Source organism: Trachemys scripta, chromosome 2 (assembly GCF_013100865.1).
Source record: "Trachemys scripta elegans isolate TJP31775 chromosome 2, CAS_Tse_1.0, whole genome shotgun sequence".
Taxonomy (NCBI): domain Eukaryota; kingdom Metazoa; phylum Chordata; order Testudines; family Emydidae; genus Trachemys; species Trachemys scripta.
The window spans coordinates 182,022,024-182,046,893 of record NC_048299.1 but is presented as its reverse complement, the minus strand read 5'-3'; the positions used below and the strand labels follow the sequence as shown (position 1 = coordinate 182,046,893).

General features: G+C 37.7%; 1 protein-coding gene across 3 annotated transcripts in view; it reads left to right on the top strand.

Moving 5' to 3' along the window:
- The window catches only part of ATP9B (ATPase phospholipid transporting 9B (putative)), a 292,155-nt gene that overhangs the window by 191,780 nt on the left and 75,505 nt on the right, over nucleotides 1-24,870 (top strand). For all 3 annotated transcript variants that reach the window (XM_034762489.1, XM_034762492.1, XM_034762491.1), the window contains 2 exons: nucleotides 8,122-8,282; nucleotides 23,374-23,516. In XM_034762489.1, the coding sequence (XP_034618380.1) occupies nucleotides 8,122-8,282; nucleotides 23,374-23,516 (304 nt within the window). The remainder of the gene's footprint in view (nucleotides 1-8,121; nucleotides 8,283-23,373; nucleotides 23,517-24,870) is intronic.

The window sequence follows — 24,870 nt, the reverse complement described above, 5'->3', positions numbered from 1 at the left end:
CCTTATAATAAGAACAGCCAAGTTATTTGCACTCATTACTATTCTTTTTCTGCCACAGAAGGTGATGGAGAAAATAATCATCATCACAAGCGAACTTGTAAAATTTTTGATAGACAGGAGAGAAGGTGGTTTTAATAAAAGATGCCTACCTGCTGGAGTGACAGGCTTCCCCAGTGGCCTACTTCCAAAGTGGGCATAAGGGGACCTCCTTTCCTGCAAACAATAGTCCGTCTGTAGTTTCTGGGCTTCTCCCTTGTGTACGTTAGGAAGTGGGGAGGATGGGCACCTGAACCATAGTAGATGCACCAAAGTTAAGGTCTTCCTCTGCTCTTCCTTAAGGAGTCTTCTGCACAGGGAACTTTTCACAAAGTTTCCAACACCAAACTTCTGGGGCTCCTTTTTTATTAATAATTTTTTTAAAGTAGTGTGTGGAAATTCTAATACGAAATTTCCCCCAAACGTTCTGGTAACCTTAATTGTGACCCACTAGATAGGCATACAAACTTTCAGATATGTGTGTCATTAATATAGGTGTTGAGGAGTTCTCAATCTAGGAGTCGTAACTCCTGGGGGGGAAAGGCTTGCTACCACCTCCCTTTCTTTTTGAGGTGGGGGGATCCTGAAACTTTTTTCTAATGTATGTGGTATTTAAAAAATATCAATTTCATTTTAAAGACTTTTTTGAAAGAACTATTAGCCTCTTATAGGTTTTATGAATTGACCTCATTGAGTAACCCATGCATTTAACTTTCTACATATAAAGATAGAAGTTACTTGCCAAGCCTGAAACTGAAAACAAATATCTGATGCAACACTTTGAGCTCAGGAGTAAATTCAGAATAACTCTTCTGTTGTCTTCCAGAAAGTTACCTCAGATTTATACTAGCAACTAGTGTAATGGCTGGGAATATGCTAGGAGAGTATAGGCTACATAGTTACTGGTGTGTGTTGTATAATATTTGTGTTGTCTAATATTTAAATGAAAAATAAGCTAGCTCATATTTCTATTAAACCGAGTGAGCTCACATAGAATATTGTTTTTCTTCAAAGGAATTAATATCAGTTATTTAGCTGCTATGTTGATTTTATTTGTTCAGGTATTCTAAACTCTGTTCTAACAATTTAAACACCTTGGGCCTGATTTTCATAATTCTAGTTTCACACCTATATAATTCCATTGACTTGTGTAATATTATCATCAGGCCTCTTAAGTGTGTCCCTGACTTACTTAACCCCTTGTATTTGGAAAAAAGTAATCTTTTCTGAATATGCTTTAACATACTCGCTCCTTGCTCTTACTTTTAAGAGAACTGCTTAAGTATATGATGGTACATGTGTATGATGAATTTAAAAAAAGTTTTGAATAATTGAATAGTGTGCAAATGAAGCTCAAGAGGAAGGTAAAATATCTGTGTAAATATAAAGTTACCAAAAAAACCAAACCTTGGCCCAAAATTTTGCAATTTAGATTTCCCAAGTTAGGCATGTAAATGTGTATTTACGAATCTAGATAAAAGTGGCCTGATTTTCAGAGATTCAGAGTATCCTCAATGCCCATTGGGTTTAATGGGAAACTCTGAAAATCAGACCATTTTTATTTAAGTGCCTAACTTTACACAATTAAGTTTGAAAATGTGGAGCTTATTTAATTAGATTAAATTGAAAAATGAATGTTTGACCCTGTGATTACATTAAATTATACTGAATGTTGTGGTTTCCAATGTCACTAGATGGCTCAGGTGATTGAAGTAATTATTCAAAATTGATGGCTGGTCTTGTGAAAACCATTTAAAATGGATAGTTTCCAATCGAGGATAGCATGTTTTTAAGAAAGCAAAAGACCTGTATAGACATAAAAGTTTTAGAAACCATTAATCTTTTCAGTATGCTCTGTGTACGTGTTTATCAATTGTTCTTGTGTGTAACAACTACATTACATTAAAGTAGTTAAAGAATGTTGGGTACCAATGCACAGTACCTGTTCACTAATGCCTTGAAGAGTTTTTGTTTGTGTCAGTGTAAAAATGTGGAGATTAAGTTGTAACATTAACTTTTTTTAGAAGAAAGTGTAAGCACAGAAATGTAATGAAGCTTCAATGCACAGTGTAAATTACATTAAAATAGAGTTCCTCTGAGTAGTGTTTCAAATATAAAAGTAAAATAAAAATACTGTCCATTGATCTAGCAGCATTATAGTAGAACTATATGCCTAAGAGTAATCCAGTAAAGAAACAGAGCTGTTTAACTTGTACTGTATTACCAAATGAGGACTTTCTAAAAGACAGCAGATAGCATCAATCTTGAGCACCCTCTGCTGACCAAACTGTGATATGGCAACCCTTTAGGAAATTGCTTGCTTACCTTTTAAGCTTTGAGGCAGACATTGTACTGTGGCAAAATATTGAAATGCATTACTAATGTTAAAAATGTTACTAATCATGCAACCAAAGTCATCAACCACCAAAGCTTGATTTCTAAAAGTGATAATTGTAGATTCAGGAATGTCTTGGGATAAAGCGGATACTTTTTTTTTCCAAGCTGGGTACAGTACTAGAAATAATGGGAAAACTAATAAAATTAAGATTAATAATCCATTGTATGATAAGCATGAGTTACCTTTCTTTTGGTTAAATTCACCTTGGTTTGTTTTTCCTTTGTGAAAGCTACAATTTACTTGAACATAGAGTAAGCAGTACTCTGTTAGGATAAAGCATATCACATACTTGAAAGAGAAGGAATAATTTTTAAAAAGTCATTGAAACTATCGTTGGTATTTTTAAACTTGGGTGCCTTTGTTTAGGCACCTAAATCCCTTATGTAGGCATCTAAATAAAAGACACAGGGAGCTTCTGTTGTGGTCAATATGACTAGTGAATGTTGAGCATCTCTGAAATTCAGGCCACTTGTATTTAAATTATTTAGATGCCTGACTTTAAGAATATATGACAACAAGAAATCGGTTATGTTAATTTGAGGTAGGTAGAGAGGGGATGAAATGTGTAACCTTGTATTTTTGATTATAAATATTAAATATTACCTGTTACCAAACTAGAAATAGATTTTTGAAAGAGATGATTGTATTATTAGTTAGTTCAAACATAGGTATAATGCAGATTACAAAAATAGCTCATTAACATAAAAGAAAATAACCAGAAATTGACAACTAATGAGTGGCCTAATTCTTAAAATGTATTGATTGTCCTTTGTGGAACAAACATGTCTGTTTTTAGGAATCTGTCATTAACCTATCTTGTTCTGTATAGCTATAGAAAAATTAATCATGCAAAACATTTTGTAACAAAATAAAGGCATGTAGTTCACTAGATACAAATTTTCTGGTAGATAACACGTATAATATTTTAAGGCACTATTACAGATCTCCATATCTGTTTAGCGTGCCTATTAAGTTCAGGTTTTTAAGCACATGATTTACTATTCAAAATAGCACAAAGCAGTTCAGCACATTTCCAGATAATAGCTGGCACTATAAAATTATTGTGTGAAAGACAATGTAAAGGACACATACATTTTTGTAAGAGAATTCACACAAAATACACTTGAGAATCCATATTGGTGTTTTCTGGAACTTTTGTTATAAACATATACTCTAGTAGAATATATTATTATTATTATTATTATTTATTATAAAGGCTAGTACAGAGTTCACCAATTTTTATGTAGTTTGCCAATGAAGACAAAAAGACAAAGGATCCTAAAACTACAGGACTTGTAATAACTTTGGCAACACTTTGGAAATGTTCCCTGCCTTGTCATTGCTCCCCCGAATGATTAAACAAAGGATTGTGATTTAAAAATTGACAAAACAGAGACAGTGGCTGATAGAAACTTTCTTCAATAAATGATCATTTTAGGTATTTCAAATGTTTCATTTTTCTGTTTTTTTTTTTAATGTGCGTGTTTTCTCTTGATTTTGTACGTACTCATTAAAAGAATAAGGAAGGTATTGGTGCAGAACACAGCATATTATGCACACCATTTCACGCTGTTTGGTATTAATTGGGCACAATAAGATGAGTTAAGGGAAAATGTGTAAATTTAAGTTCCTTTCTTCTTGTTGGCTTGACTCAATCTTAAATTTAGATTTTTTTTTCTTTAATCGGTTACCCAGTGTGTCCCCTTGTTTAACAAAGAAGTGCACAATATGAGAACTGAATCACAGGAGTTCTTTTGAAGTTATTACAGTTAATAACAAAAGTACATTTTATAGACTTTGAAATCTGAATTTGTAAATACAGGTTTAATAACAAATTTTAAAATTTCAAATGGGATTACAACATTCTGGTTTGTCATTTTATTTAGGGAGCCTTTCAAGTATAAGTTATTGAACCAATACATTCTGATGGTTAAAAAAAACCAACGCCTTTTTATTTAACAGATGACTAGTATGATAAACCAGAGTGCTTCAGATATGTGTGGCTGATATGCACTATGAACATAAAATACGTGTATGTGTTTGTGTGAGAGAGAGAATGAATAACTGTACACCAGCTATTTTCTAAATGAGAAACTTGTTTCTGTTTAACCAAGAATGTAAAGAAAGGGGCTGAGAAATGTGGATTAGGAAAATTGTGTATGAGCAAGCGTACAATGAAGTGTCTGAAATTACTATATTTTTATTTATCTGCCGTTCTTGGTATTCCTGCTACTTCAAAGTAGAGATGTAATTACTTTTAAGTTTGAAAAGAAAGAAAAATATCAATAGATATTTCTTGAATGAAACTTAGTGCTCAGTTCAGAGTCTGTTTTAGTAGTCAGGACATTTTCAGCTATTGAAATGCAAATGAGGGCCAAATCTGTTCCTACTATACATAACATGCAACTCCATTGCAGTCAATATGATGTTAGTCCAGAAGCTGACTGATGACTGCAATATAATTACTTTTGAAATAAACTTTATAGAAGGACATATCTCAAAAATGTGCTGTTTGGGAAAAAAAAAAGTTTTATAGGTGAGGAACTATACAGGATCCTTTTGTGTATTTAGGCACATTGGAAGAATTATTCTGTAAGTAGTGTAAAAGCTGTGAAAAATGTTTTCATAAGATTAAACCTTACAGGACTGTTATGTCAAACATCTTTGTTTTTTGTTTTGTTTAATCAAAGTTTTTGTCACTTTCAACCTGTCTCACAAAAATTAAAATAAGTTGACTTTGTTGATGCAGTAGTGTGACTTGGGCCTTCTTGCTTTCTGATGTACCATTATAAAGTTACATTGTGAAGATTAGACCCTTTACTCCTTCATTGACTCAGACATAAATAAAATAAAAAACTAGACTGATGGATTGGGGGGTTGTTTTGTTTTGTTTAAGTAGGAGAATATCATATTTATCCTTTTTTGTTGGTATAAGCCATTATTTTACTGAGAACCATTAGCTATTTAAAACTTGGTACATAAATTAAAGAGGAGCTAAATGGATTTGTGATTGTTGCCATTAGTAGCATTTTAGATTATACAAGCAATTATTGTGTTCATTATCCTAGAGCAGCCCCTTTGCAAAACTATTGTGTCTGTCTTAGACATTATGTACAAATTTTCCCTAGGAGATTAAAATTTCCAGTGGCGTATTTAATTTTGTTATCACAGTTATTTCAAACAGGACAAATATTAAGACAAGCAGAAGAAATTTGTTTTACAAATATAGGAAATTGTAATAAATGTTGAAAATTACTCAGTATACTTAATTCACCTTTCTCTTATTTAGCCATAATTACTTATTCTGGTTATGAATATTTTAGGGGCAGAACAGGTTCTTATGACTATGAAAAGCTTCATTCTTTCATTGGTAGTTTTAGAAGTCTCTTGATAAAAGCACAATTGATGAGTTATATATTGAAATATGATCTTCCCTAATTCACCTACACTACAGTATATTTAAAAAGAAATTGGTTAATTATTTTTTCTTCAAAATGTGAGACCTGAATAAAATAGAGAATAGTTTGATTGCAGAAATTACTGTACAGTAACATTATAGTATAAAACTGTTTACATTAGTGTGTTTTATATATATGTAATTCCAGGAGAGAATTTTTGAGGAATGCAGTATGCAGTTTAAATAATTCATTTTTTCCCCATATATATCCTCCTCTTTTGAATGGGCATCACATGTAAAGTTGATTTCACTGTGGATAGCAAATAGAAATGTTAAGATTGTCTAATGACAGTAATGTAATGTGCAGACTAGTGGGGACTGGAGAAGTTGTATAACAATTAATCACTATACCTGAAAAGACTTTTTTTACTGTGTACTTGAAAAAAATATTTTACCTCAAAGTTTTCTTCTTGCTTTAAACACTGTTCCAACAACATTGTAGTTGGATTTCAAACTCTTATGTTCACATCCATCTTCATCAATTAGAAAGGTATTAATGCTTTGAATTAGCTACATATCAATGTGCAGTGGACTACATTTAATGTTTCTGTCCTATGAGTGGCATTTTTTCAAAAGAAACTTTGTATTCATTTCTGTTAGTTTTTGTCTTGGCTTTTACAGTCTTTCACTGCTATGATGCAGGAAAAAAAGTGAGGTAGTGGTTATGCATATTGCAAGACAGTGATTCTTTATTTTATTACAAAAAAAGACCAACTCTAGAAGGCCAGATTAAATCATTCCTTTCACTTTTTAATGGGATTTGGATGAATAGAGTAAAATATGCACTTTGCATTCATTGATAGCATCTTTAGGTTGAGGTAATTGAGTCTTTTTTCCCTGACTGAATGAATAATGACTTCATCTGATCCTCAGCGAGGCCTGAAACTTAGACCGCCTTTGTCAACGCAAAAAGATCTGGGCTTTGAAACATGCTCTACTTCCCTGGCTTAATTTTTCTTCATTTTAATCCAAAAACCTATTTTTCTCAATAATTCAAGCATAAACTATGTAGTAGTTGAAGCAGCGGAAATTGCAAGATATTTGTCCTCGTTGGGCTGCTTTTTAAATGCAGCTGATAAATCAGCCGCTGTGGTCTTCAGCTGCCTAGTTCTCAAGGGAAGGGACAGCCCATGCTCAGGCAAGAATGCTGGAATTTTTCAGAACTATTTAAAAATAGTTTCTTTACAGATTGTTTATCTAGGAAAGTGTTATGTTTTACTGTCCTTGCTGGCAGGGTCTAAAGATCAAAGGGCCTCTGCGATGGGGCTTAGGCATGTCTTGCTGACATAATTTTCCCACATATTTTACTGACTAAAAGATGATCCAAATAAGTGGATCTCAAATAGTTAGCATATAATATACATTATTGGAATAGTGGGAATCTTAGTTACACAGTTTTAAAAATATCTTTTCATTAGAAACATGGTAGCTGATGGGAGATTTACTGGCATGATACCTTGTTTAGGATAATGCTTATCATAGAGATTTGAATATATTTTCTTTTTTACTTATGGAAAACCTGGGTTCTATTTTGCCATTTTAAATCACAATCAATAGACATGCCATTTTAAATTGATTTTTATTTATCTCAATACTTATGAAAAGCTTCTTTAGTAATAAGATGGATTTTTTTATAATAAATAACTGTTTTTAAAAAAAGGTCAGAGAAAAATTGATGGAATAAGGTTAGATTTCCAAAATGGTATTTCTTCTAAAGTAGTACTCTATGCTTACAAATTACAGGTAGTGTTAATGTCTCTCATGTCTTTTGTATTACTTCATATCTGACTTATGATTCTCAACTCTACCAAGTCTGGTGGTCTTACACCAGCAAATGAACAGCACATGTTACAAAGAAATCATGTAGATTCAATAGTTTTGCGCAAAAGAAATTCTGATCTGAATACGTGATAGAAGGAAATAACTCCCCACCACCCCACAAGGTGGTGGTCTCCATGTCAGATATAAGGTAACTCAAAAGACGTTTGTGGGACAGTTCGCTCTGTGACTGTTGGAAGTATTATTGGCCTGTAAACAGAAAACTTCTGTCTCATGCAAATGTGGAAAAATATTCAGATTTTGTTATTCCAATTCAGTTGAACATAATTAAAACAGATTTCAAATAAGTATTAGTGGCCTTCTAGTTTCTAATTGAATAATTGCATAAGGTGTCAATATGTGAATGATTTATGGTTAACTTGTATTTACTGATTTATATTGCTTCCTTTAGGTTGGTTTACTGGATCTTGAACTGAATCAACTGACCAAAGCCCTGTTTTTGGCTCTAGTTGCCCTTTCAATTGTTATGGTAACCTTGCAAGGATTTGTAGGCCCATGGTACCGCAACCTTTTTCGGTTCCTCCTCCTGTTTTCCTATATCATCCCTATCAGGTATGTATAAGAACAAGAGAGAAACACAGATGTCTAATTTCACTGAATGAGGCTTTCTTGAAATTTATACTTAGTTCTCATTGTAAAGGAAATTGATCTTACCAGGAAGCTGAAGGAGAAGGTGCCAACAAATCTGCTGATTCTTGAAGGATCACTCTACAGAAAACAATACTGTTGTATTTTTTTGTATAATCTTCATCTTGCAGGAGTAATCAGGATATCTAATCCTTTTACTAGCATAAATGTATTAATAAGGGTACAATCTTGGTATATCAGAGGATATAGTTTTAGAAAACGTGTATCTGAATGAAGTATTTGATTTTTTTTGGCATTTGTAATTTCTAATGCTTTTTCAATTATTTAAAGTGTTCTGGTCTTGCTAGTTAAAATACTGAATAAAAACATAACTTTTTTTACTACACTAATGTATATTGAATATAGCTTAATAGCTGTATAAGACAGATGCTCTTTTGCAAGAGCTTTTTTTTAACAAGTGTTAGAGACTGTAACCAAATAAAAACTTTTCCTAAATTAATTAGTTCATTAAGCATGAGTACAGTATATTCAAACTGCAGATAAACTAGAACACGAACATAAGTATTTGTGATCTTGTGTTCTACAGAATGTAAAGCTCGCAACAAGAAGCTTTACATAGCTAAGAATAAAGTTTGCGTTAGCAGAAATGAGAAATAAGTCAAGTCAAGATAAAGATAATTGTTACCATTTAAGCACCAATGATGGACTCAATGCTATACAAGACACAAAAATAAATATAGTCACTACCCTGGGAACTTTCAGAAAAGTAGGTAAATCCAGGTTTTGGTATACCATAATATTTTAAAGGAGAACAAAGAATTTTCTGTGCAGTATTGGAAGAAGATGAAGGGCCTCTGGATATCCTATCTTTGTCCAAAAGCACCCCTCCCTGGCATGGATTTTGTAAGGTCACATATGTGTATGGTTGGAACAGTCTCAAACCGTTTGACTCTCAACTATGACCTGTTTTACGCTCAGTTGGTAAATGTATCTACATCTCTACCCTGATATAACGCGACCCGATAGAACACAAATTCGGATATAACGTGGTAAAACAGTGCTCCGGGGAGGGCGGGGGGCTGCGCACTCCGGCAGATCAAAGCATGTTCGATATAATGCGGTAAGATTTTTTGGCTCCCGAGGACAGCGTTATATTGGGGTAGAGGTGTATTTTAAAAAATCTGAAACTTCTTTAAAAAAAAAAAAAAGAACTTGAATATACTGTGCATGAAGATGGGAACTAAATATATTTGTCAAATGGAAAGGGGCACAGTTAGATAGGGAAATAGTATTTTATAGATTTTAGGAGAATATTGGAAGCAGTAAAAATTTGAGGTTTCTTTTAAGTAGTATATAAACTAAAATTTATTATTGACAGCATCCCTTTATTGTGCAACCAAAAATATTTGTTCTCTGTGCGTATTGTGTGCACTAGTAACCCATCTACGTATGTGAACAAATCCTTTAAACCAAGACTCTTGAACCTGTTGCAGAATTCCAGAGGTGCTGCTGTTAAATCCTTGATCTCTAATCAAGGAACTGAATTTATAGGAAACCAGGAAGGATTCTCAGTTTATCTTCAATACATCTATAGTGTTGATCTTTTCCAGAATTAGCAGAGGCCCACAAAAAGTGTGACCTTAAGCCAAACAAAAAAAATTATCTCACCAATAAGCGCCTCAATTTTCGGTGTGTCCTGCGCAGTTAAGCTATACATAGCAATTAAATAGAATTTCTGCTAACTTCAGTGCAGTTAAGCACTGAAACCAGAAGATGCATGCAAATATTAACCAGCAGGCTCTCTACCCATATATGAGACTCTCCGAAAGTGTGGCCGGAACCTCATTTTGCTTACCAGCCCTTCATAGCTAAGTGCCGACTCTACTGCCACTGATCATCACCTACTGTTCCTAGTGTCAGACTTATTGACTCCTTTAAGTGTTTCTGGTTTGCCTGTTAAGTTAGCATTTATGTCCCAAGAAGTTCTCCTCCTCTCTCTAGTTAAATTGTTGTTTGTTGTCTAATGGTTACAATTAAACTGACATTTCACTGTAAATCTACATTTCTGAAACAAGAGGCAAATGAAATCTTTCAACGTTTTGGCAGCCAAGCATGATGATTTGCTGTCAGGCCCAAGTCCTGCTTTGTTTCTTTGCAGAGCACTGGCTATGCTTTTTTCCCCCTTTTTACTGGGAGTGTTTGAACTCCTATATGAAAGTGCTCTAAAATGAAGAATTTGGGGGGGGGGGGGGGGGAGGAAAGAGAGGCATCTTTCTATTGACGGATTGTATAAAAACTCCCTGTTACTTCTTGTGAGGTGCCACTGTCTGGCATGTATTAATTTTCTGTTACTGAATATTGAAGGGTTTTAACTACCCTATTGAGGCAAAAAGTGCCTGTATTTCTTAAAAAGTTGTGGGTGTAGGTTGTCATCTCTCTGTGAACATGCAAACTAAGGAAGGTTTGGAGAAGTTTATAGGGGGTTGTCTGCTGGGAAAAAGCTAGTGTTATTCCACAAGAGCCTTCGTTTTAAGCCAACAGTTATAAAAATATATAGAGGGCAGATATATCTTGTCACAGGGTTAAATTGGGAGGGTTGCTTGTTAACATACTGAATTCTTATGTACTAACCCTGTGCCCTCTTCTGTGAGCATGAGTGGTCCTAGATGAGGCTCAACTAGAGCGGAGCACATACAGGGTATGCATAGCCCCTGATATAAGGCTTAACTTCGTAGTAGCTCCGTTGAGGGCAAGATCTGATCCCCTTCACTCCATAAAAGAGCAGCTTGTGTGCTGCAGTAGCACTGTAGAGGGTCTCTGCGGTAACTTGATTGCTTGCAGAGGATCATTCTGTCACATCTGCACTCCTGCAGGAGCACCTGTTATAACTGTATTTTCTCAGCCCAAGAAGGAGGAACTGCTCCTTCCATGACCAGGTAGCAGATTTCATTTTCTCCATTTGCAATATACTGTCCTGGCATATAGCTTTGAATGCTATTTTGAATTTTTTTCAACTACCTTTTCTGATTGTGTAATAGGATTAGTTATATCAAGTACATGAGATACCATTTCTTGTCAGACTATCAGGAAAGATATATTTTTGAGATCTGACATGTGACATATTGATATCTGAAGGAAGAGCAGATGGGAATCTAGCAGAGAATAGACTGTCTTCTCCAACATACACATCTACTCCCACACTGACTTTTTTTTTATCTTGAGTCAGCCCTGCATAAGGTCACCACCCACTCTCTCAACAAAATAAACAGCTCAGATCATACTGTTGTTCAAATATCACTACATTTCTCTTCCTCTCCTCAGGATATTAGACATGGAAGGTGAAGATTGACCTATTCTCAGGCTTGTACTTGAACTGTAAACCTCCTGGGATCATAATTCCGAGAATAAAAATAATGAAGAGGCAGGAGTTGTCTTATCTCTCACTGTGAGATGCTTTTAAAACAGTTATATGGGGGGAAATAATTGAGCTCTTCTCCATAGGTAAAGGAAATCAGCTGGAGGGAAAAGCTGGCTGTTAGAAACAGAATATATTCATACTGGGAACTGTTCTGGTGTCTCTATTGGTTAATACACATAGAGAGTTCAGCAAAACTTTAAATGAAAAAAATATATTTGATTCATCTGGCCTAGAGTAGGTTTTTCCACTTCAGCAATTAAGCAGATTATCATTTATGGCCATATGTCTTTGGAAAAGGGCACATAGATAAAACATGAAGGTGAATAGGGTAGAGGAGACAGGTCGTTGACCAACATTGAAGGAGCCATCCAGTCTTTTCACTGAGCCCTATTGATATAAAGTGGTGGAACTTATGGGAGATGTCAGCATTTCACTATATCTTTAGGCTCCCTGCTACGTCAGAGGCAGGCAGAGGAGCATTAAAACATATTGTAGATTTCTGTGGAGTCATTGTGAGCATTTAAGCATTTATGATTTCCCCAGTGACAGTAGGTAGTACTGGTTGTTATCAGCTATACTACACAGTGTCTATAATGTGGCTGGCAGCGGTGGCATTATTAGGTAGCCTTAAAACCCATTAGCCCATAACAACAAACAACCTCTGCAGATAACAAGGAGTCTGGTGGCACCTTAAAGACTAACAGATTTATTTGGGCATAAGCTTTCGTGAGTAAAAACCTCACTTCTTCGGATGCATCCGAAGAAGTGAGGTTTTTACTCACGAAAGCTTATGCCCAAATAAATCTGTTAGTCTTTAAGGTGCCACCAGACTCCTTGTTGTTTTTGTAGATACAGACTAACACGGCTACCCCCTGATACTTAACCTCTGCAGATGCTGCTCAAGGGCTTCCTGTCTTTCCTTTTCTTTATTTTTGATTTTCCTACAATATAACCTGTTTCTCCAGCAAATATCTCCATGGTTTGGCAATGGCAACATGCAGCACTTGACTCCAGTTTAATTAATGGCCTGTTAAAGTGCATCAAAATTATTTTGCAAGAAATTGGACGTAACCATTGAAGATGCCATGGAACTAAGTAAGCTTCAGCTACCTAATCAGAAGGAGGAAAATTTAAGAATGCCTGGGAACTGTTGTGGGAACATCTCCTTTATTTTGTATGATTTTATTATGTCACATTTTATCCATCTCTTGACATTAGTCTGTCCTTACAATCTCTCCTGATATGAAAGTCTCACCAGGCATCCATTCATTGTCCTCCATGTTTGTCCACCCTCCTATATTTTTTTTGTATCTTATTTGAGATAAGATGGCCAGAACTGGAAAAAGTTTTCTAGGAGAGAGTATACCAATTAGTATATTATATGCAATTTTCAATATTTTCTGTCCCATTCTTTATAACATACATTCTCACATTTTGATTGAGTTCTAATGGCCACCGTACACCGAGACTAGGTTTTTCCACAGACCTGTCCACAATGATGTCTTTGTCTTCTCTGGGTACAGAACCCAGCAATATGTGTGAGTAGCTTGCATTTTTCACTCCAATGTGCATAACTTTGGATTTATCAACATGGAATTTAATCTTCCAGTGTATTATCCATTCAAATAACTTGGTTAGGTCTCAAGAGGTTCCTCAGTCGTCTTTAGCGTAAATACTTTTGTCATATGAAAGCTTTGCCACCTAACTGTACATACTGGCCTGGTCTACACTATGAGTTTAGTTCAAATTTAGCAGCGTTAAATCGAATTAACCCTGCACTCGTCCACACAACGAAGCCATTTACTTCGACATAAAGGGCTTTTAAAATCGAATTCTGTACTCCTCCCTGACGAGGGGAGTAGCGCAGAAATCGACATTGCCATTTCGAATTAGGGTTAGTGTGGCCGCAATTCGATGGTATTAGTCTCCGGGAGCTATCCCACAGTGCACCATTGTGACCGCTCTGGACAGCAATCTGAACTCGGATGCACTGGCCAGGTAGACAGGAAAATCCCCGCAAACTTTTGAATTTCATTTCCTGTTTGCCCACTGTGGAGCGCTGATCAGCACAGGTGACCATGCAGAGCTCATCAGCACAGCCACAATCAAAAAAGAGCTCCAGCATGGACCATACGGGAGATACTGAATCTGATCTCTATGTGGGGAGATGAATCTGTTCTATCAGAACTCTGTTCCAAAAGACAAAATGCCAAAACATTAGAAAAAATCTTCAAGGCCACGATGGACGGAGGCCACAACAGGGACTCAACACAGTGCTGCGTGAAACTTAAGGAGCTGAGACAAGCGTACCAGAAAGCCAAAGAATCAACGCTCACAGAGGGAGGGGCGACTGACGACTGTAGCTATGCCACAGTTCCCACACTCTCCGAAAACCATTTGAATTCTGGGTTGAGCTCCCAATGCCTGAAGGGTCAAAAACATTGTTGCGGGTGGTTCAGGGTATATGTCGTCACGTCCCCCCTCCCCCCGTGAAAGCAATGGGGAAAAAATAGTTTCTCGCCTTTTTTCACTGTCACCGTATGTCTACTGGATGTTGCTGGCAGACGCAGTGCTGCAGCGATGCACAGCAGCATTGTCTTGCCTTGTTGACGGTAAACAGTGCAGTATGACTGGTAACCATCATCGTCGTCCCGTGGGTGCTCCTGGCTGGCCTCAGTGAGGTCGGTCGGGGCACCTGGACAAAAAAGGGAATGACTCCAGGTCATTCTCTTCTTTAAGTTTTGTGTAATGGAGATTCAGTCCTGCCTGGAATATCATGCCAGCTGGAGGCTTCTGCCTCAGGCTGCTCTCCCAGTCGGCAGCACCGCGTGGTCGCACCTGCCCCAGCCTACCCCTTGCTCCCAGAGCTCACAATCACATACTTAGACCTCTACATTTTGCTGCAAATAAAAAAATAAAGCTGCTGTTTAGAACTGTCCCCCAATATACATATCCTGGGACATTTTGCATTTTACCAGTGTCAACCAAAGGTCCACACACAAATGGAGATTCAGTCCTGCCTGTGCTTCTATCCTAGTGCTTATCACAGATTCGCATTTTCAGCTATAGGCTGAGCAAGTGCAGAATGGTGGTTCTCGACTTCGCTGTAAGCCAACCGCCCTCCCCTCCCCCCTTTGATCTCTGCTTGCAGAGGCAATAAAGTCAGTGTTGTTTCAAATTCATGCATTCTTTATTACTTCATCACACAAATGGGGAGATAACTGCCAAGGTTGCCCGGGAGGGGTGGGAGTGGAGGGAAGCAATGGGTGGGGTTGTTGTAGGGGCACCCCCTAGAATGGCATGCAGCTCATCATTTCTGCAGGATGTCTGGGGTTCTTATCCGGAGCGGCCGTTTGCCTCTCTGGTTCTTTAGTAGGCTTGCCTGATATTCTAGGCAGGACTGACTCTCCATTAGACCAAACTTAAAGAAGAGAATGACCTGGGGAATCATTCCCATTTTTGTCCAGGCGCCCCCAACCGACCTCACCGAGGCCGGCCAGGAGCACTCATGACAGCAGCAGACGGTACAGTATGACTGGTAACCGTCTTTGCCAACTTGCAAAGCAGCAGACGGTACAGTATGGCTGGTAACCATCTTTGCTAACCTGCAAAGGCAAGGGGATGCTGCTGTGTAGCGCTGCAGTACCGCATCTGTCAGCAGCATCCAGTAGACATACAGTGACAGTGAAAAAAGGCTGAACAGGCTCCATGGTTACTGTGCTATGGCGTCTGCCCGGGCAATCCAGGGAAAAGGGCGCAAAATGATTGTCTGCCGTTGCTTCCACGGATGGAGGATTGATTGACGACATTTACGCATAACCACCTGTGACAAATTTTTGGCCCCGTCAGGCATTGGGATCACAACCCAGAATTCCAATGGGCAGGAGAGACTGCGGGAACTATGGGATCGCTACCCACAGTGCAACGATCCAGAAGTCGACGCTAGCCTCGGTACATGGACGCACACCGTCAAATTAATGTGCTTGGTGTGGCAGCATGCACTCGACTTTATACAATTGGTTGCCAAAAATCAAATTCTGTAAATTCGGAGTAATCCCGTAGTGTAGACTGCTCCCCATGGCAGAAGTGCTTCATATATATCATATGAGATATCAAGACAGAATACATGATGAGGTTATGTGGCATAAAGGGTTTATTGTCATAAGATTGAGACGTCCACATTACTTGTGAGAGGCTTTTCTACTCATGAGTTAAAGGAGGCCATCCCAGTGAGTTTAAATGAACCTTTATATCACTCCATGTCATGTGTTCTGTATATTCCATATGTTTTAAAAAAAAATTATACAAAGGATTTAAGCAGTTATAACTAGTTTTGTATTTTCCCATCTGTAGCCTAGGTCACTTAATTGCAGTACTGTGAAACTAATTGTGCAGTTCTTTGAGGGAGAGAAGAAATTAATAAAATCTCCTTTATACATACTTGAAGTATTGTAGATATTCTATATATAAAAATATCATGACTTTAAAATATTACATTTAAGGACTGTTCAGCGCTAAAGACATATGCCCAACTGACTGGATATAAATTCTAAATGTGTTCCATTGCAAAGCTGGGAAGCTCCCCTTTCCAGTCATATAAAGTTTCAGTTCCTAACCCTACAGGGTTAGGAGACATCAAATCATAAGACTATCGCTGGTCCAGGGCCTGAATATTATCCATCCTGTACCAGTATTCTTGTACTGGTCATCTGCTCCAGTGTTTATTTTTTGTTTTTAAGACAACCTCTCTCTGCTGCAGTATTTGTTTTTGAAAGCTTTTCTGTTTGATAACTTTCCCCATGGTTTCTTTTCTCCCATTTTTGCTCTCATTTCCATTTTTGTTCTTTCTTTCCTCCATGTGTCTTTTCAACCCTTTTTGTCTCTCCCTTTCTCCCTGCTTACCCTTTCTTCCCTTACTTTTAATCTCCACTCCTGCCACTTCCCCCTTTTTGTCTACTCTCTCTCCATTTGTTCCCTTTAACCCTCCCCATTCGTCCCCTCAAATACATGTTTTCTTCTGCCATCCATTTTAGCCCTCCACCCTCTTACCAGGTCTGAGAATGTCTGAGTGGCAGCTCAGTTTGCTCCTCTCCTGCTGTCTCAGTGAACTCTGATGCAGCCTCCACTGCACAATTCCCCTTCTGGCTCATCTGTAGCAAGAGGCACCAGCCAAAATTCCTGCTGTGCTTCATTAACTTAATGGGTAGGACCACACTGAGGCCTCAAACCAGGGCTTGGGAGATCTCTACTGGCATTGTTGAGGGCCCTGATTGTGCTATCGGGATAGCGTCCAATTCTCACCATCCAGTTCTCTGGCTTAGTTCAGATGCAGTGATCTCACTTTTGGGTTTTCCCTTTATCTTTAACCATAGTATTACAATATTCCTGATAGTTTCCCATGTTCAGATATTGGGTGAGGATGCCTTGGGGAAACTGGTGGCCCTCATAGTTTGCTGGGTGTGGAATGGCAAGTTCAGGTGTTAGTCACCTCTTACCTGTTCACAAAGAGGTGGGAAAGAGATGGATCCCCTTGTCATTGCCAAATGCCTCAACTGACTCCTGAGTTCTAAACTTCCCATGCTTCCTAGGTGCTAAAATCTCCACCTTCCCTCTGACATCTTCTGTAGTGTATTGAAAACTGGGAGAAGACAAAGACATATTTATTAAATATGAAAATAAATAATATAAAAATACTGTTTGCATTATTTGAGTATCATATTTACCTAAATTAAAAATGGATATTTCATATTTATCTGCCAAAGAAACCTGTAGACTCACCACAGAATTTAGGTCAGTTTATTTCAACCCATCCTTTGGGCTGCTGAAGAAAGAAGAGAGGATGAAAAAGGAAGAATTTATGCAGTATCCAGGCTGGTCAGGGGTAATGGGACAAACAGCAAAAGGAAAGGTAGCTCTGAATATAGGGGAAATCTGGTGTGAGATTTATTGGACTAAACTCAGAGCGGAATTGATGAAAACTGTATTGCTTGGGACATTGAAAACAAGACTAGGGATATCACATCACTAGAAAGTCCTTCAATGTTAGGGGGTAGAATAAGTTCCCTAAGAGCTGTTCTCCATCTCTTGGTTTTTCTGATTAACTTTGGTGTAAGATATCACATATAACATTTTGGTACATAAAAATTTATTCCAACGTACACAGTTGCAAGAAATTGATCCCCAAAGTTCTTAATGAGATTATTAACTCATCTCAGTAATATGTCTCTCTAACATTTGCTACAAGAGATTGTTCTTTTCCTGTTATAACAGTCCTTTTAGAAGCAATGAATATCAGTAAAGCTAACAATAATTTCTCCCAATACATTTTAATATTTTGTTCCACTGTTCCTTTGGGTACTCCCCCATGTGATATATCATTACCCTCTGAATAACCTTTCCTGATAACAATCATTCATCTTTCCCTCGATTATACCTCCTTTCCTACCTCATCCTCAGATCTCAAAATCATTGTCCTTATGTATTCCGATTTAGTTTTTCAAAGCAGTCTGGAAGAATATGAAATCTCAATTTTTAATTTAGGTAAATATGGTACTCTATTTTCTTTTAAAGATAATAGAAGTTGTGTCTAAATCTCCTAGACTGCTTTAAAATTTCAGCCCCTGCCTCTCCGGTATTCTGCCTGTAACATTAATTTCCACTAGCCGGACTGTGTGTTCTGTCTTGTAGAGTCCAAAATCACATATGAACATGTCGTCAATAACATATCAACCTGTGTAATTCTGAAAACCAATGATCTCTTAGCCAGCAAGTCAAAATCATTGGACATGTTAGGAAGGAAGTCTCAGTTGACTTTTTTCTTTGAGGATGATTAACTACTAGACTTTCTCAGCTCACTACGTCTGTCTCTGGGATAAACTTATTTTTCATTGAGCATATCCAAGAAACCCATAAAAAGGAGATCTGAGATCACCTTGCCATTCCTTGGTGATATTTCATCACTTCCTATTGCATATATAACAGGGGTGGCCAAACCATGGCTCGCGAGCTAATGCAGCTCTTTTACAGTTAAAATGTGGCTTGAGGAGGCCCAACATTCTCCACCTACCAGACTTGGGGGTGGGGGAGATCGGGACCTCTGCCTTGCAACAAGGTGGTGCGGTAAGTGCTTGTACCCCAGCAGGTATGCCCCGGCTCTCTAACATCTGAAGATTGTCGTATGCAGCTTGGAGGGTCAGTAAGTTTGTCCACCCCTGGTATATAACCATATATTAGTTAGGGATGTAAGATCTATTACTGTTCACTCTCATCGTAGACCAGAAGTTTGTGTCTTTCTGAAGAGGTTGAAATAAGGGGTTGAATTTTTTTCTGTAAGCGACAAGACTTCTTTATTTCAGTGCTTGCGGGAAACACCTGAAGGAAGTTAAATGAAGTGCCTTTTCCCTGTTTTTCACTCAGTTGCCATACAGGAATCCAAGGCCCTTTTCCTCTCTGGTCCTTGAAGTAAATTTCACCAAGGGGCATCAACTGAAACCACAAATGTTATTTTCTAATGGAGTACAGTGCTTCTGTGTGAAAAGAGCTCAGTAGTAGTAGTAGTATCAATTATTTGTATTAGCTCAGCACCTAGAAGCCTTAGTAATTGACCACAGGACCCTATGGTGCTAGGCACTGTATAAACACACAACCTATTTCCTATCTTCTTTGAGAATCATCCATCCCATTTGCTTGGGGCAGAGAATTAGCTCAAATCAGAGTGTGCTAGAGATCATTTAGAAAGGATAAGCTATCCAGTTTACTTCCCTGCCTTCTGTATTCCAAAACAGTTCTAGTTTGGTGACCTTAGGACATGTTGGAATTCCTATTTGTTTTTCCTAGCTGTGAGCGATTGGGAAGATTCTGGTGCGAAATTTTAAAGAATTTAAAGATTATTTGAGCTGTTGGATTGTGTATGTTAAATGTTAGATAAAGGGGATTACTGGAGTAGTCTGTTTTTATAATTGTATTTTTAAAATGTGTCAAGGAGTGCTTAAAGCAGAAAAAAAGGCACTCTTTTAAAATGATTGCATAAATTAAGTACATGCCAACTTGTTCCCCGTCCCTTTTCAGAGATGCCTCTCAAGCAACTTCTGAAAGAATATGCTGTGGCCCTGTTTGTCTTTCTAAATGTCAGGTAATGGTTGCACAGCATCTCAAGCTCCTGGAAATCCATGTATATCTATGCTTGTCCCTCTGGCTCTATAGATCCTCTGCAAGAGTGGTGTCCAGATTTTTCACGCTCAGGGCCAAATATATTACTTAAGAAAGGGCAAGGGTCCGCAATTAATACTTGAAGGTAGATTCTCTGCTTTGTTCCATTTCCTTGTTCCACTCAGGTGGTGCAAAGGAAGTAGAAACCACCTGAAGTATCCTGCTGGGAATTCCCCTGGCATTTCAGCCAACATAGCCTGTTCTTACGCCTCTCTCCTCACAGTTCCTGGTGCAAAGGGGTGTGTTGGAGTGGGAAAGGAGAATGGATAGAGCACACTGTGCTCTAGCTTATTCTTAGCTAGAGTGCAACACCTAGGGGACTGTTACTAGCTGTTGCTAGTTAAAGAGGCCCCAGGCCATTCTTCTCTATATGAGGGCTGTAGCAGAGAATCAGGGAGCTGTAACTGGTGGGTGGATTTCAGCTTCTCCTATTTTTCCACATCGTGGTCTTCCCATAGGTGGTTGACGGGAATAGGGGAGCTATCCTGTACTAGGCACTTTTGTAGGGTAAGGTCAAGCTCTTTTCTGTGTCCCTTTGGCTCCCATAAGGGAAGCGGGCAATGAAGCAACAAGCAGCCAAAGGAAGAACTGCAGCAGGGGAGGGGGACAGCAGCTGCTTAGAGTGCTTCCATTGGCTTCTCCCATCAAATTCTCCTGGAAACGTTTGGGAAGTGGTGGAAGGCAGTTGGGGAGGAGGCAGTGAGGGGCTGATTAAAAGTTTTCAGTTTAAACATGCGTGTGATTCAGGGAAGTTACTTCCATTTCATAATCAAATATATACTTTCCTCTTATCACAGTCTCCCTCTAGAGCCACAGATTTAACACCCTGGCTGTGCATAGCAAAGAAACCTGTCCCCCTTGTTACTTCCTCCACTTTTTGAAACAAAACTCCAAAACGTTCTAAGAACTTACTGGAAATTTTGTATTTTGCCATATTACTTTTCCAACAGATGTCCTGGGTAGTTAGTCTCCCATTGCAACCAGGTTTTATGTTATGAATTTTTCTTTTATTTGTTATAAAAATGCCTCATCCACCTCCTCCTCCTGATTTGGTGGTCTGTAGTAGACCACTACCATGATAACACCCCTACTTTTTTACTCCTTTCATCTTAACCCAGAGACTTTCAACTGCTCTGCTTCTCACCTACTTCTGGACCTCACAACAATGCAAAACCTGCTTTTTTAACCTGCCTTTCCTTCCTGAACAAGCAGTACCCCCTATATAAATATTCCAATCATGAGACTGATCCTACCTAATCTCTGTGACACCAGTCGTAATTTAGCTTATGTACTAGTTCTTCCTGTTTATTCCCAATACTCCTAGCATTTGTGTAGAGACATCTAAGTCGTTGAGCATATTCCCCAGTTGATTTCCCTCTTGTTGCTTGAAGCAGTGACCCTATTGTAATTTTCCATGTCCCCCCAGCATCTAGCCTTCTATTAAGGTCACTTTTTTTATGCTTACCTGTGGGCTTTTGTCACCTGACACCTTTCAACTATTTTTGAACTGTTGAATTTAAGATAATTTTTGTCATATAATCAAGATTCTCTTCCTGCATAAAAGTGTTTTAAAGGAAATATTAAAAGTAGTATTATATAAGAACCGAACATGTGGCACCTGTACAGCACCGAGCACATCATCTCTCTCTCTCTCTCTCTCAAAAATCTTTATCTAATGAGACTTTTCATTCAGGGGTACTTGTACCCTCTCTTGCTGTGAAGCTCAAGTCGAACAATTATTATTAAAAACAATTGTACAAAGCTTTTATCACGATTAGTATTTTGGTAGTGTCAACAATGTATAGATTATAGGACTGGAAGGGACCTCGAGAGGTCATCGAGTCCAGTCCCCTGCCCGCATGGCAGGACCAAATACTGCCTAGACCATCCCTAATAGACATTTATCTAACCTACTCTTAAATATCTCCAGAGACGGAGATTCCACAACCTCCCTAGGCAAATAGATTCATAGATTATAGGACTGGAAGGGACCTCGAGAGGTCATGTGCTAGGTGATGGCCACACATAGAGACGATGCAGTTCCTGCTAAGCATCAGAAGAAAGATCTGGGATTGGGATACACTATACAAAATAAAAATAAACAAATAGTACTTCTAATGAACCAATAATTGTTTCTTAAAAAAGAGAAATCTATTAGTCCCCTATTCAGTTGCCTGTCCTACTTGTTTAAACTAATTTTATTGTGGCTTAAAGAAGCTGGAAGTTATTGTTCCAGCTATTCTGGATAAATCTCCAAGTGATTCACCTCCAGGTGATCAAGATTCTACACAATTGGCAAGGAAGGAACTAAGGAGATAGCAGAGAAATTATCTTTGAGAGGAAAAAAACCCAGTGTCCAGAAAAGCCTGTTTTTCCTTTTGACCTGAGCCTTAAGTAGTCTTTTGCTGAGCAAATTACGAAAGGATGAACATTTATTTCACTATGAAAATACGTGTATTGAAAATGCTGAATATCATACAACTCTGATTAAGCATGTCTGTTGTCTACATGGCCTGTAGGTATCTGTGAATTATTATCCCCTTAGGTGAGTCACAGTCGCTTGTGCATGAACAACATTCGTATCCATTACACTGTGATGGCAAAGGTACAGATGGGAAGCATTTGAAAGGTTTTTAGTACTTCTGCCATCTTGGTATTGCTGTAAGATGGCATGTTGGGAATCTTAAGGGAATTGCTGGTATTCTGTCCCCAGCAGCACTTTTAAACAGACAGCACTGTATTAGACAGTCTTAAATGAAGTCATAATTTGATCTTCAGCAAGAGAAATAGGACTGAAATCAACTCTGGTTGACTGACTTGTCTGGGAAAGGATGTGTAATTCATTGGTTTTAAGATTGGGACGCTAGTCATAATCTTGTATTCTGAAACGAAAGCTAGCTAGTGTTGATGGGACATTTACAGTGCCTTTTGCAAATTGGTTGCATTGTGAAGGGGAAGTCATGCTAACTTATATGTGTCTCCATATCACAAAATGAAAATAGCTTTTATAATCAACAAATGATGGAATCTTTGAAATTGTTTATAAAATTTATATAATTGTGCTGAATTATGCATCATTACATTTTAATCAATATTTTCAATATAGTAACTAAATTATATCTCTAACCACTTGCAATTTTTTTATAGTTCTTTGAAAGGCCAAGTAGACCTATTAATATATACTTGTATTGTGGTAGTGCCTACCACTCCAGACATGGCGTAGGGAACAAGAACAAAAAGACTGTTCCTACTACAAAGAGTTTATAATCTCACTATGTAGTTCAAATAAAAGTAATTTTTCAAGATTTTGCTGATATGTTATGATAAAAGCAGCTTTTAGTTCAATTATAACTTTTTATGGTTATAATTGTCATCTTTTTAAGATATTGTCTTGCGTTTACACTGAGTACGATATACTCTTCTTTGCAGTTTACGTGTGAATTTGGACATGGGCAAAGCAGCCTATGGGTGGATGATTATGAAGGATGACAATATTCCTGGAACCGTTGTACGAACCAGCACCATACCAGAGGAGTTGGGGCGTTTAGTATATTTACTAACAGATAAAACAGGTACATGTGGCTACAGTTTTCCCAGAATCATCTCTTTTTTTTTATATTTAAGAATCTTTTTTCCGTATGTTAATTTCATTTATTTCCTTGTAACAGGATAAACAGCCACTGGTGGTTGTTTTTTTTTTTAAGTTAAACATTAAGCACGTGTTTACATGTTTTGATGGATCAGGGCCCATGGACTTGATTCTTCAAGTCCTTATTACCCCACACAGAATTTATTTCCATGAATAGTTCCCTTGATTTCAGTGAGACCTCTCAGTATAGTAAATTATATTTGCTAGTATTTGTAGAATTATGGCATAAATTATCCACCTGAGTTACGCCAAAAGATGCTATATGCCATTTTAGCCTTTATACTGCCATTTTTATCTGTGTGCGCCCTTACAACCTCATTGCCTTGAAAATATTTTAAAAAGACTCGAAGTTAGGACTGGTTTGTAAGAAAGCAAGTCTTTGCCAAAACAGCTAGTCATAAAGGTCATCCTCCCCAAAATAGCAGTTTCTTAGGGAGAGCAAAAGTCATGGTCATCTGTTGTTACTTCTGATGCTCCATTTTCCTAACACCAATTTATCAATTTCTTCTTGAGCCACTATTGGGCTGTGCAGCTCCATTTTCATGTTCTAAGCTGCACTCCCTTACTATATTTGATTTGGCGTGTTGGGAAAATTAACACAACTACCCATACTAGCCCTTAGAAGAATAGCTTGGAAGGATAAGTATGTATGTAAAGTGTAAATTTGGGCCAGTGTTGTGTTCTTAGTATCTATTCTGTTGCCCTCTAGCCCCTTCATAAGCCACAAAATCCTAAATGACGAGCCCCACCAAACCATATTCTGTTACCTATTAAAAGTTAAACATGTTCACATAGTGTATCCCTACAGTCTTAGCAAAAATTTGAGGAACTTACTGTAATATAGATCTTAGCTGTGTGTTAGTTAATGTGGTAGTGGTTGGATATTGTAAAAAGCATTATTTTGTTGGTTTCATTTACTCATTTCATAGTTCTCTGGGATTGAATCAATCTACTAAAATATACACATTTATTCTGAGCAGATGAATTAGAATACATTTTAAAATATGAAAATAGCTTTCCAAACTGTAATAGACAAAAAGGCTTGCAGAGTTGTAGCCATGTTGGTACCAGGATCTGAGAGACACAAAACCGTTATTGGCCCAACTTCTGTTGCTGGAAGAGACAAAATTTCAGGCTGCACAGAGCTCTTCTTCAGATCTGGCTCCAGACCAGCTCTGCTTGAAAGCTACATTTTTTTCTTCAAAAAAAGCTATCATTTGATAACTTCAGTTGAAGATCCAGTAACAAAGTAACCAATCAAAAACACTTAGCAGATC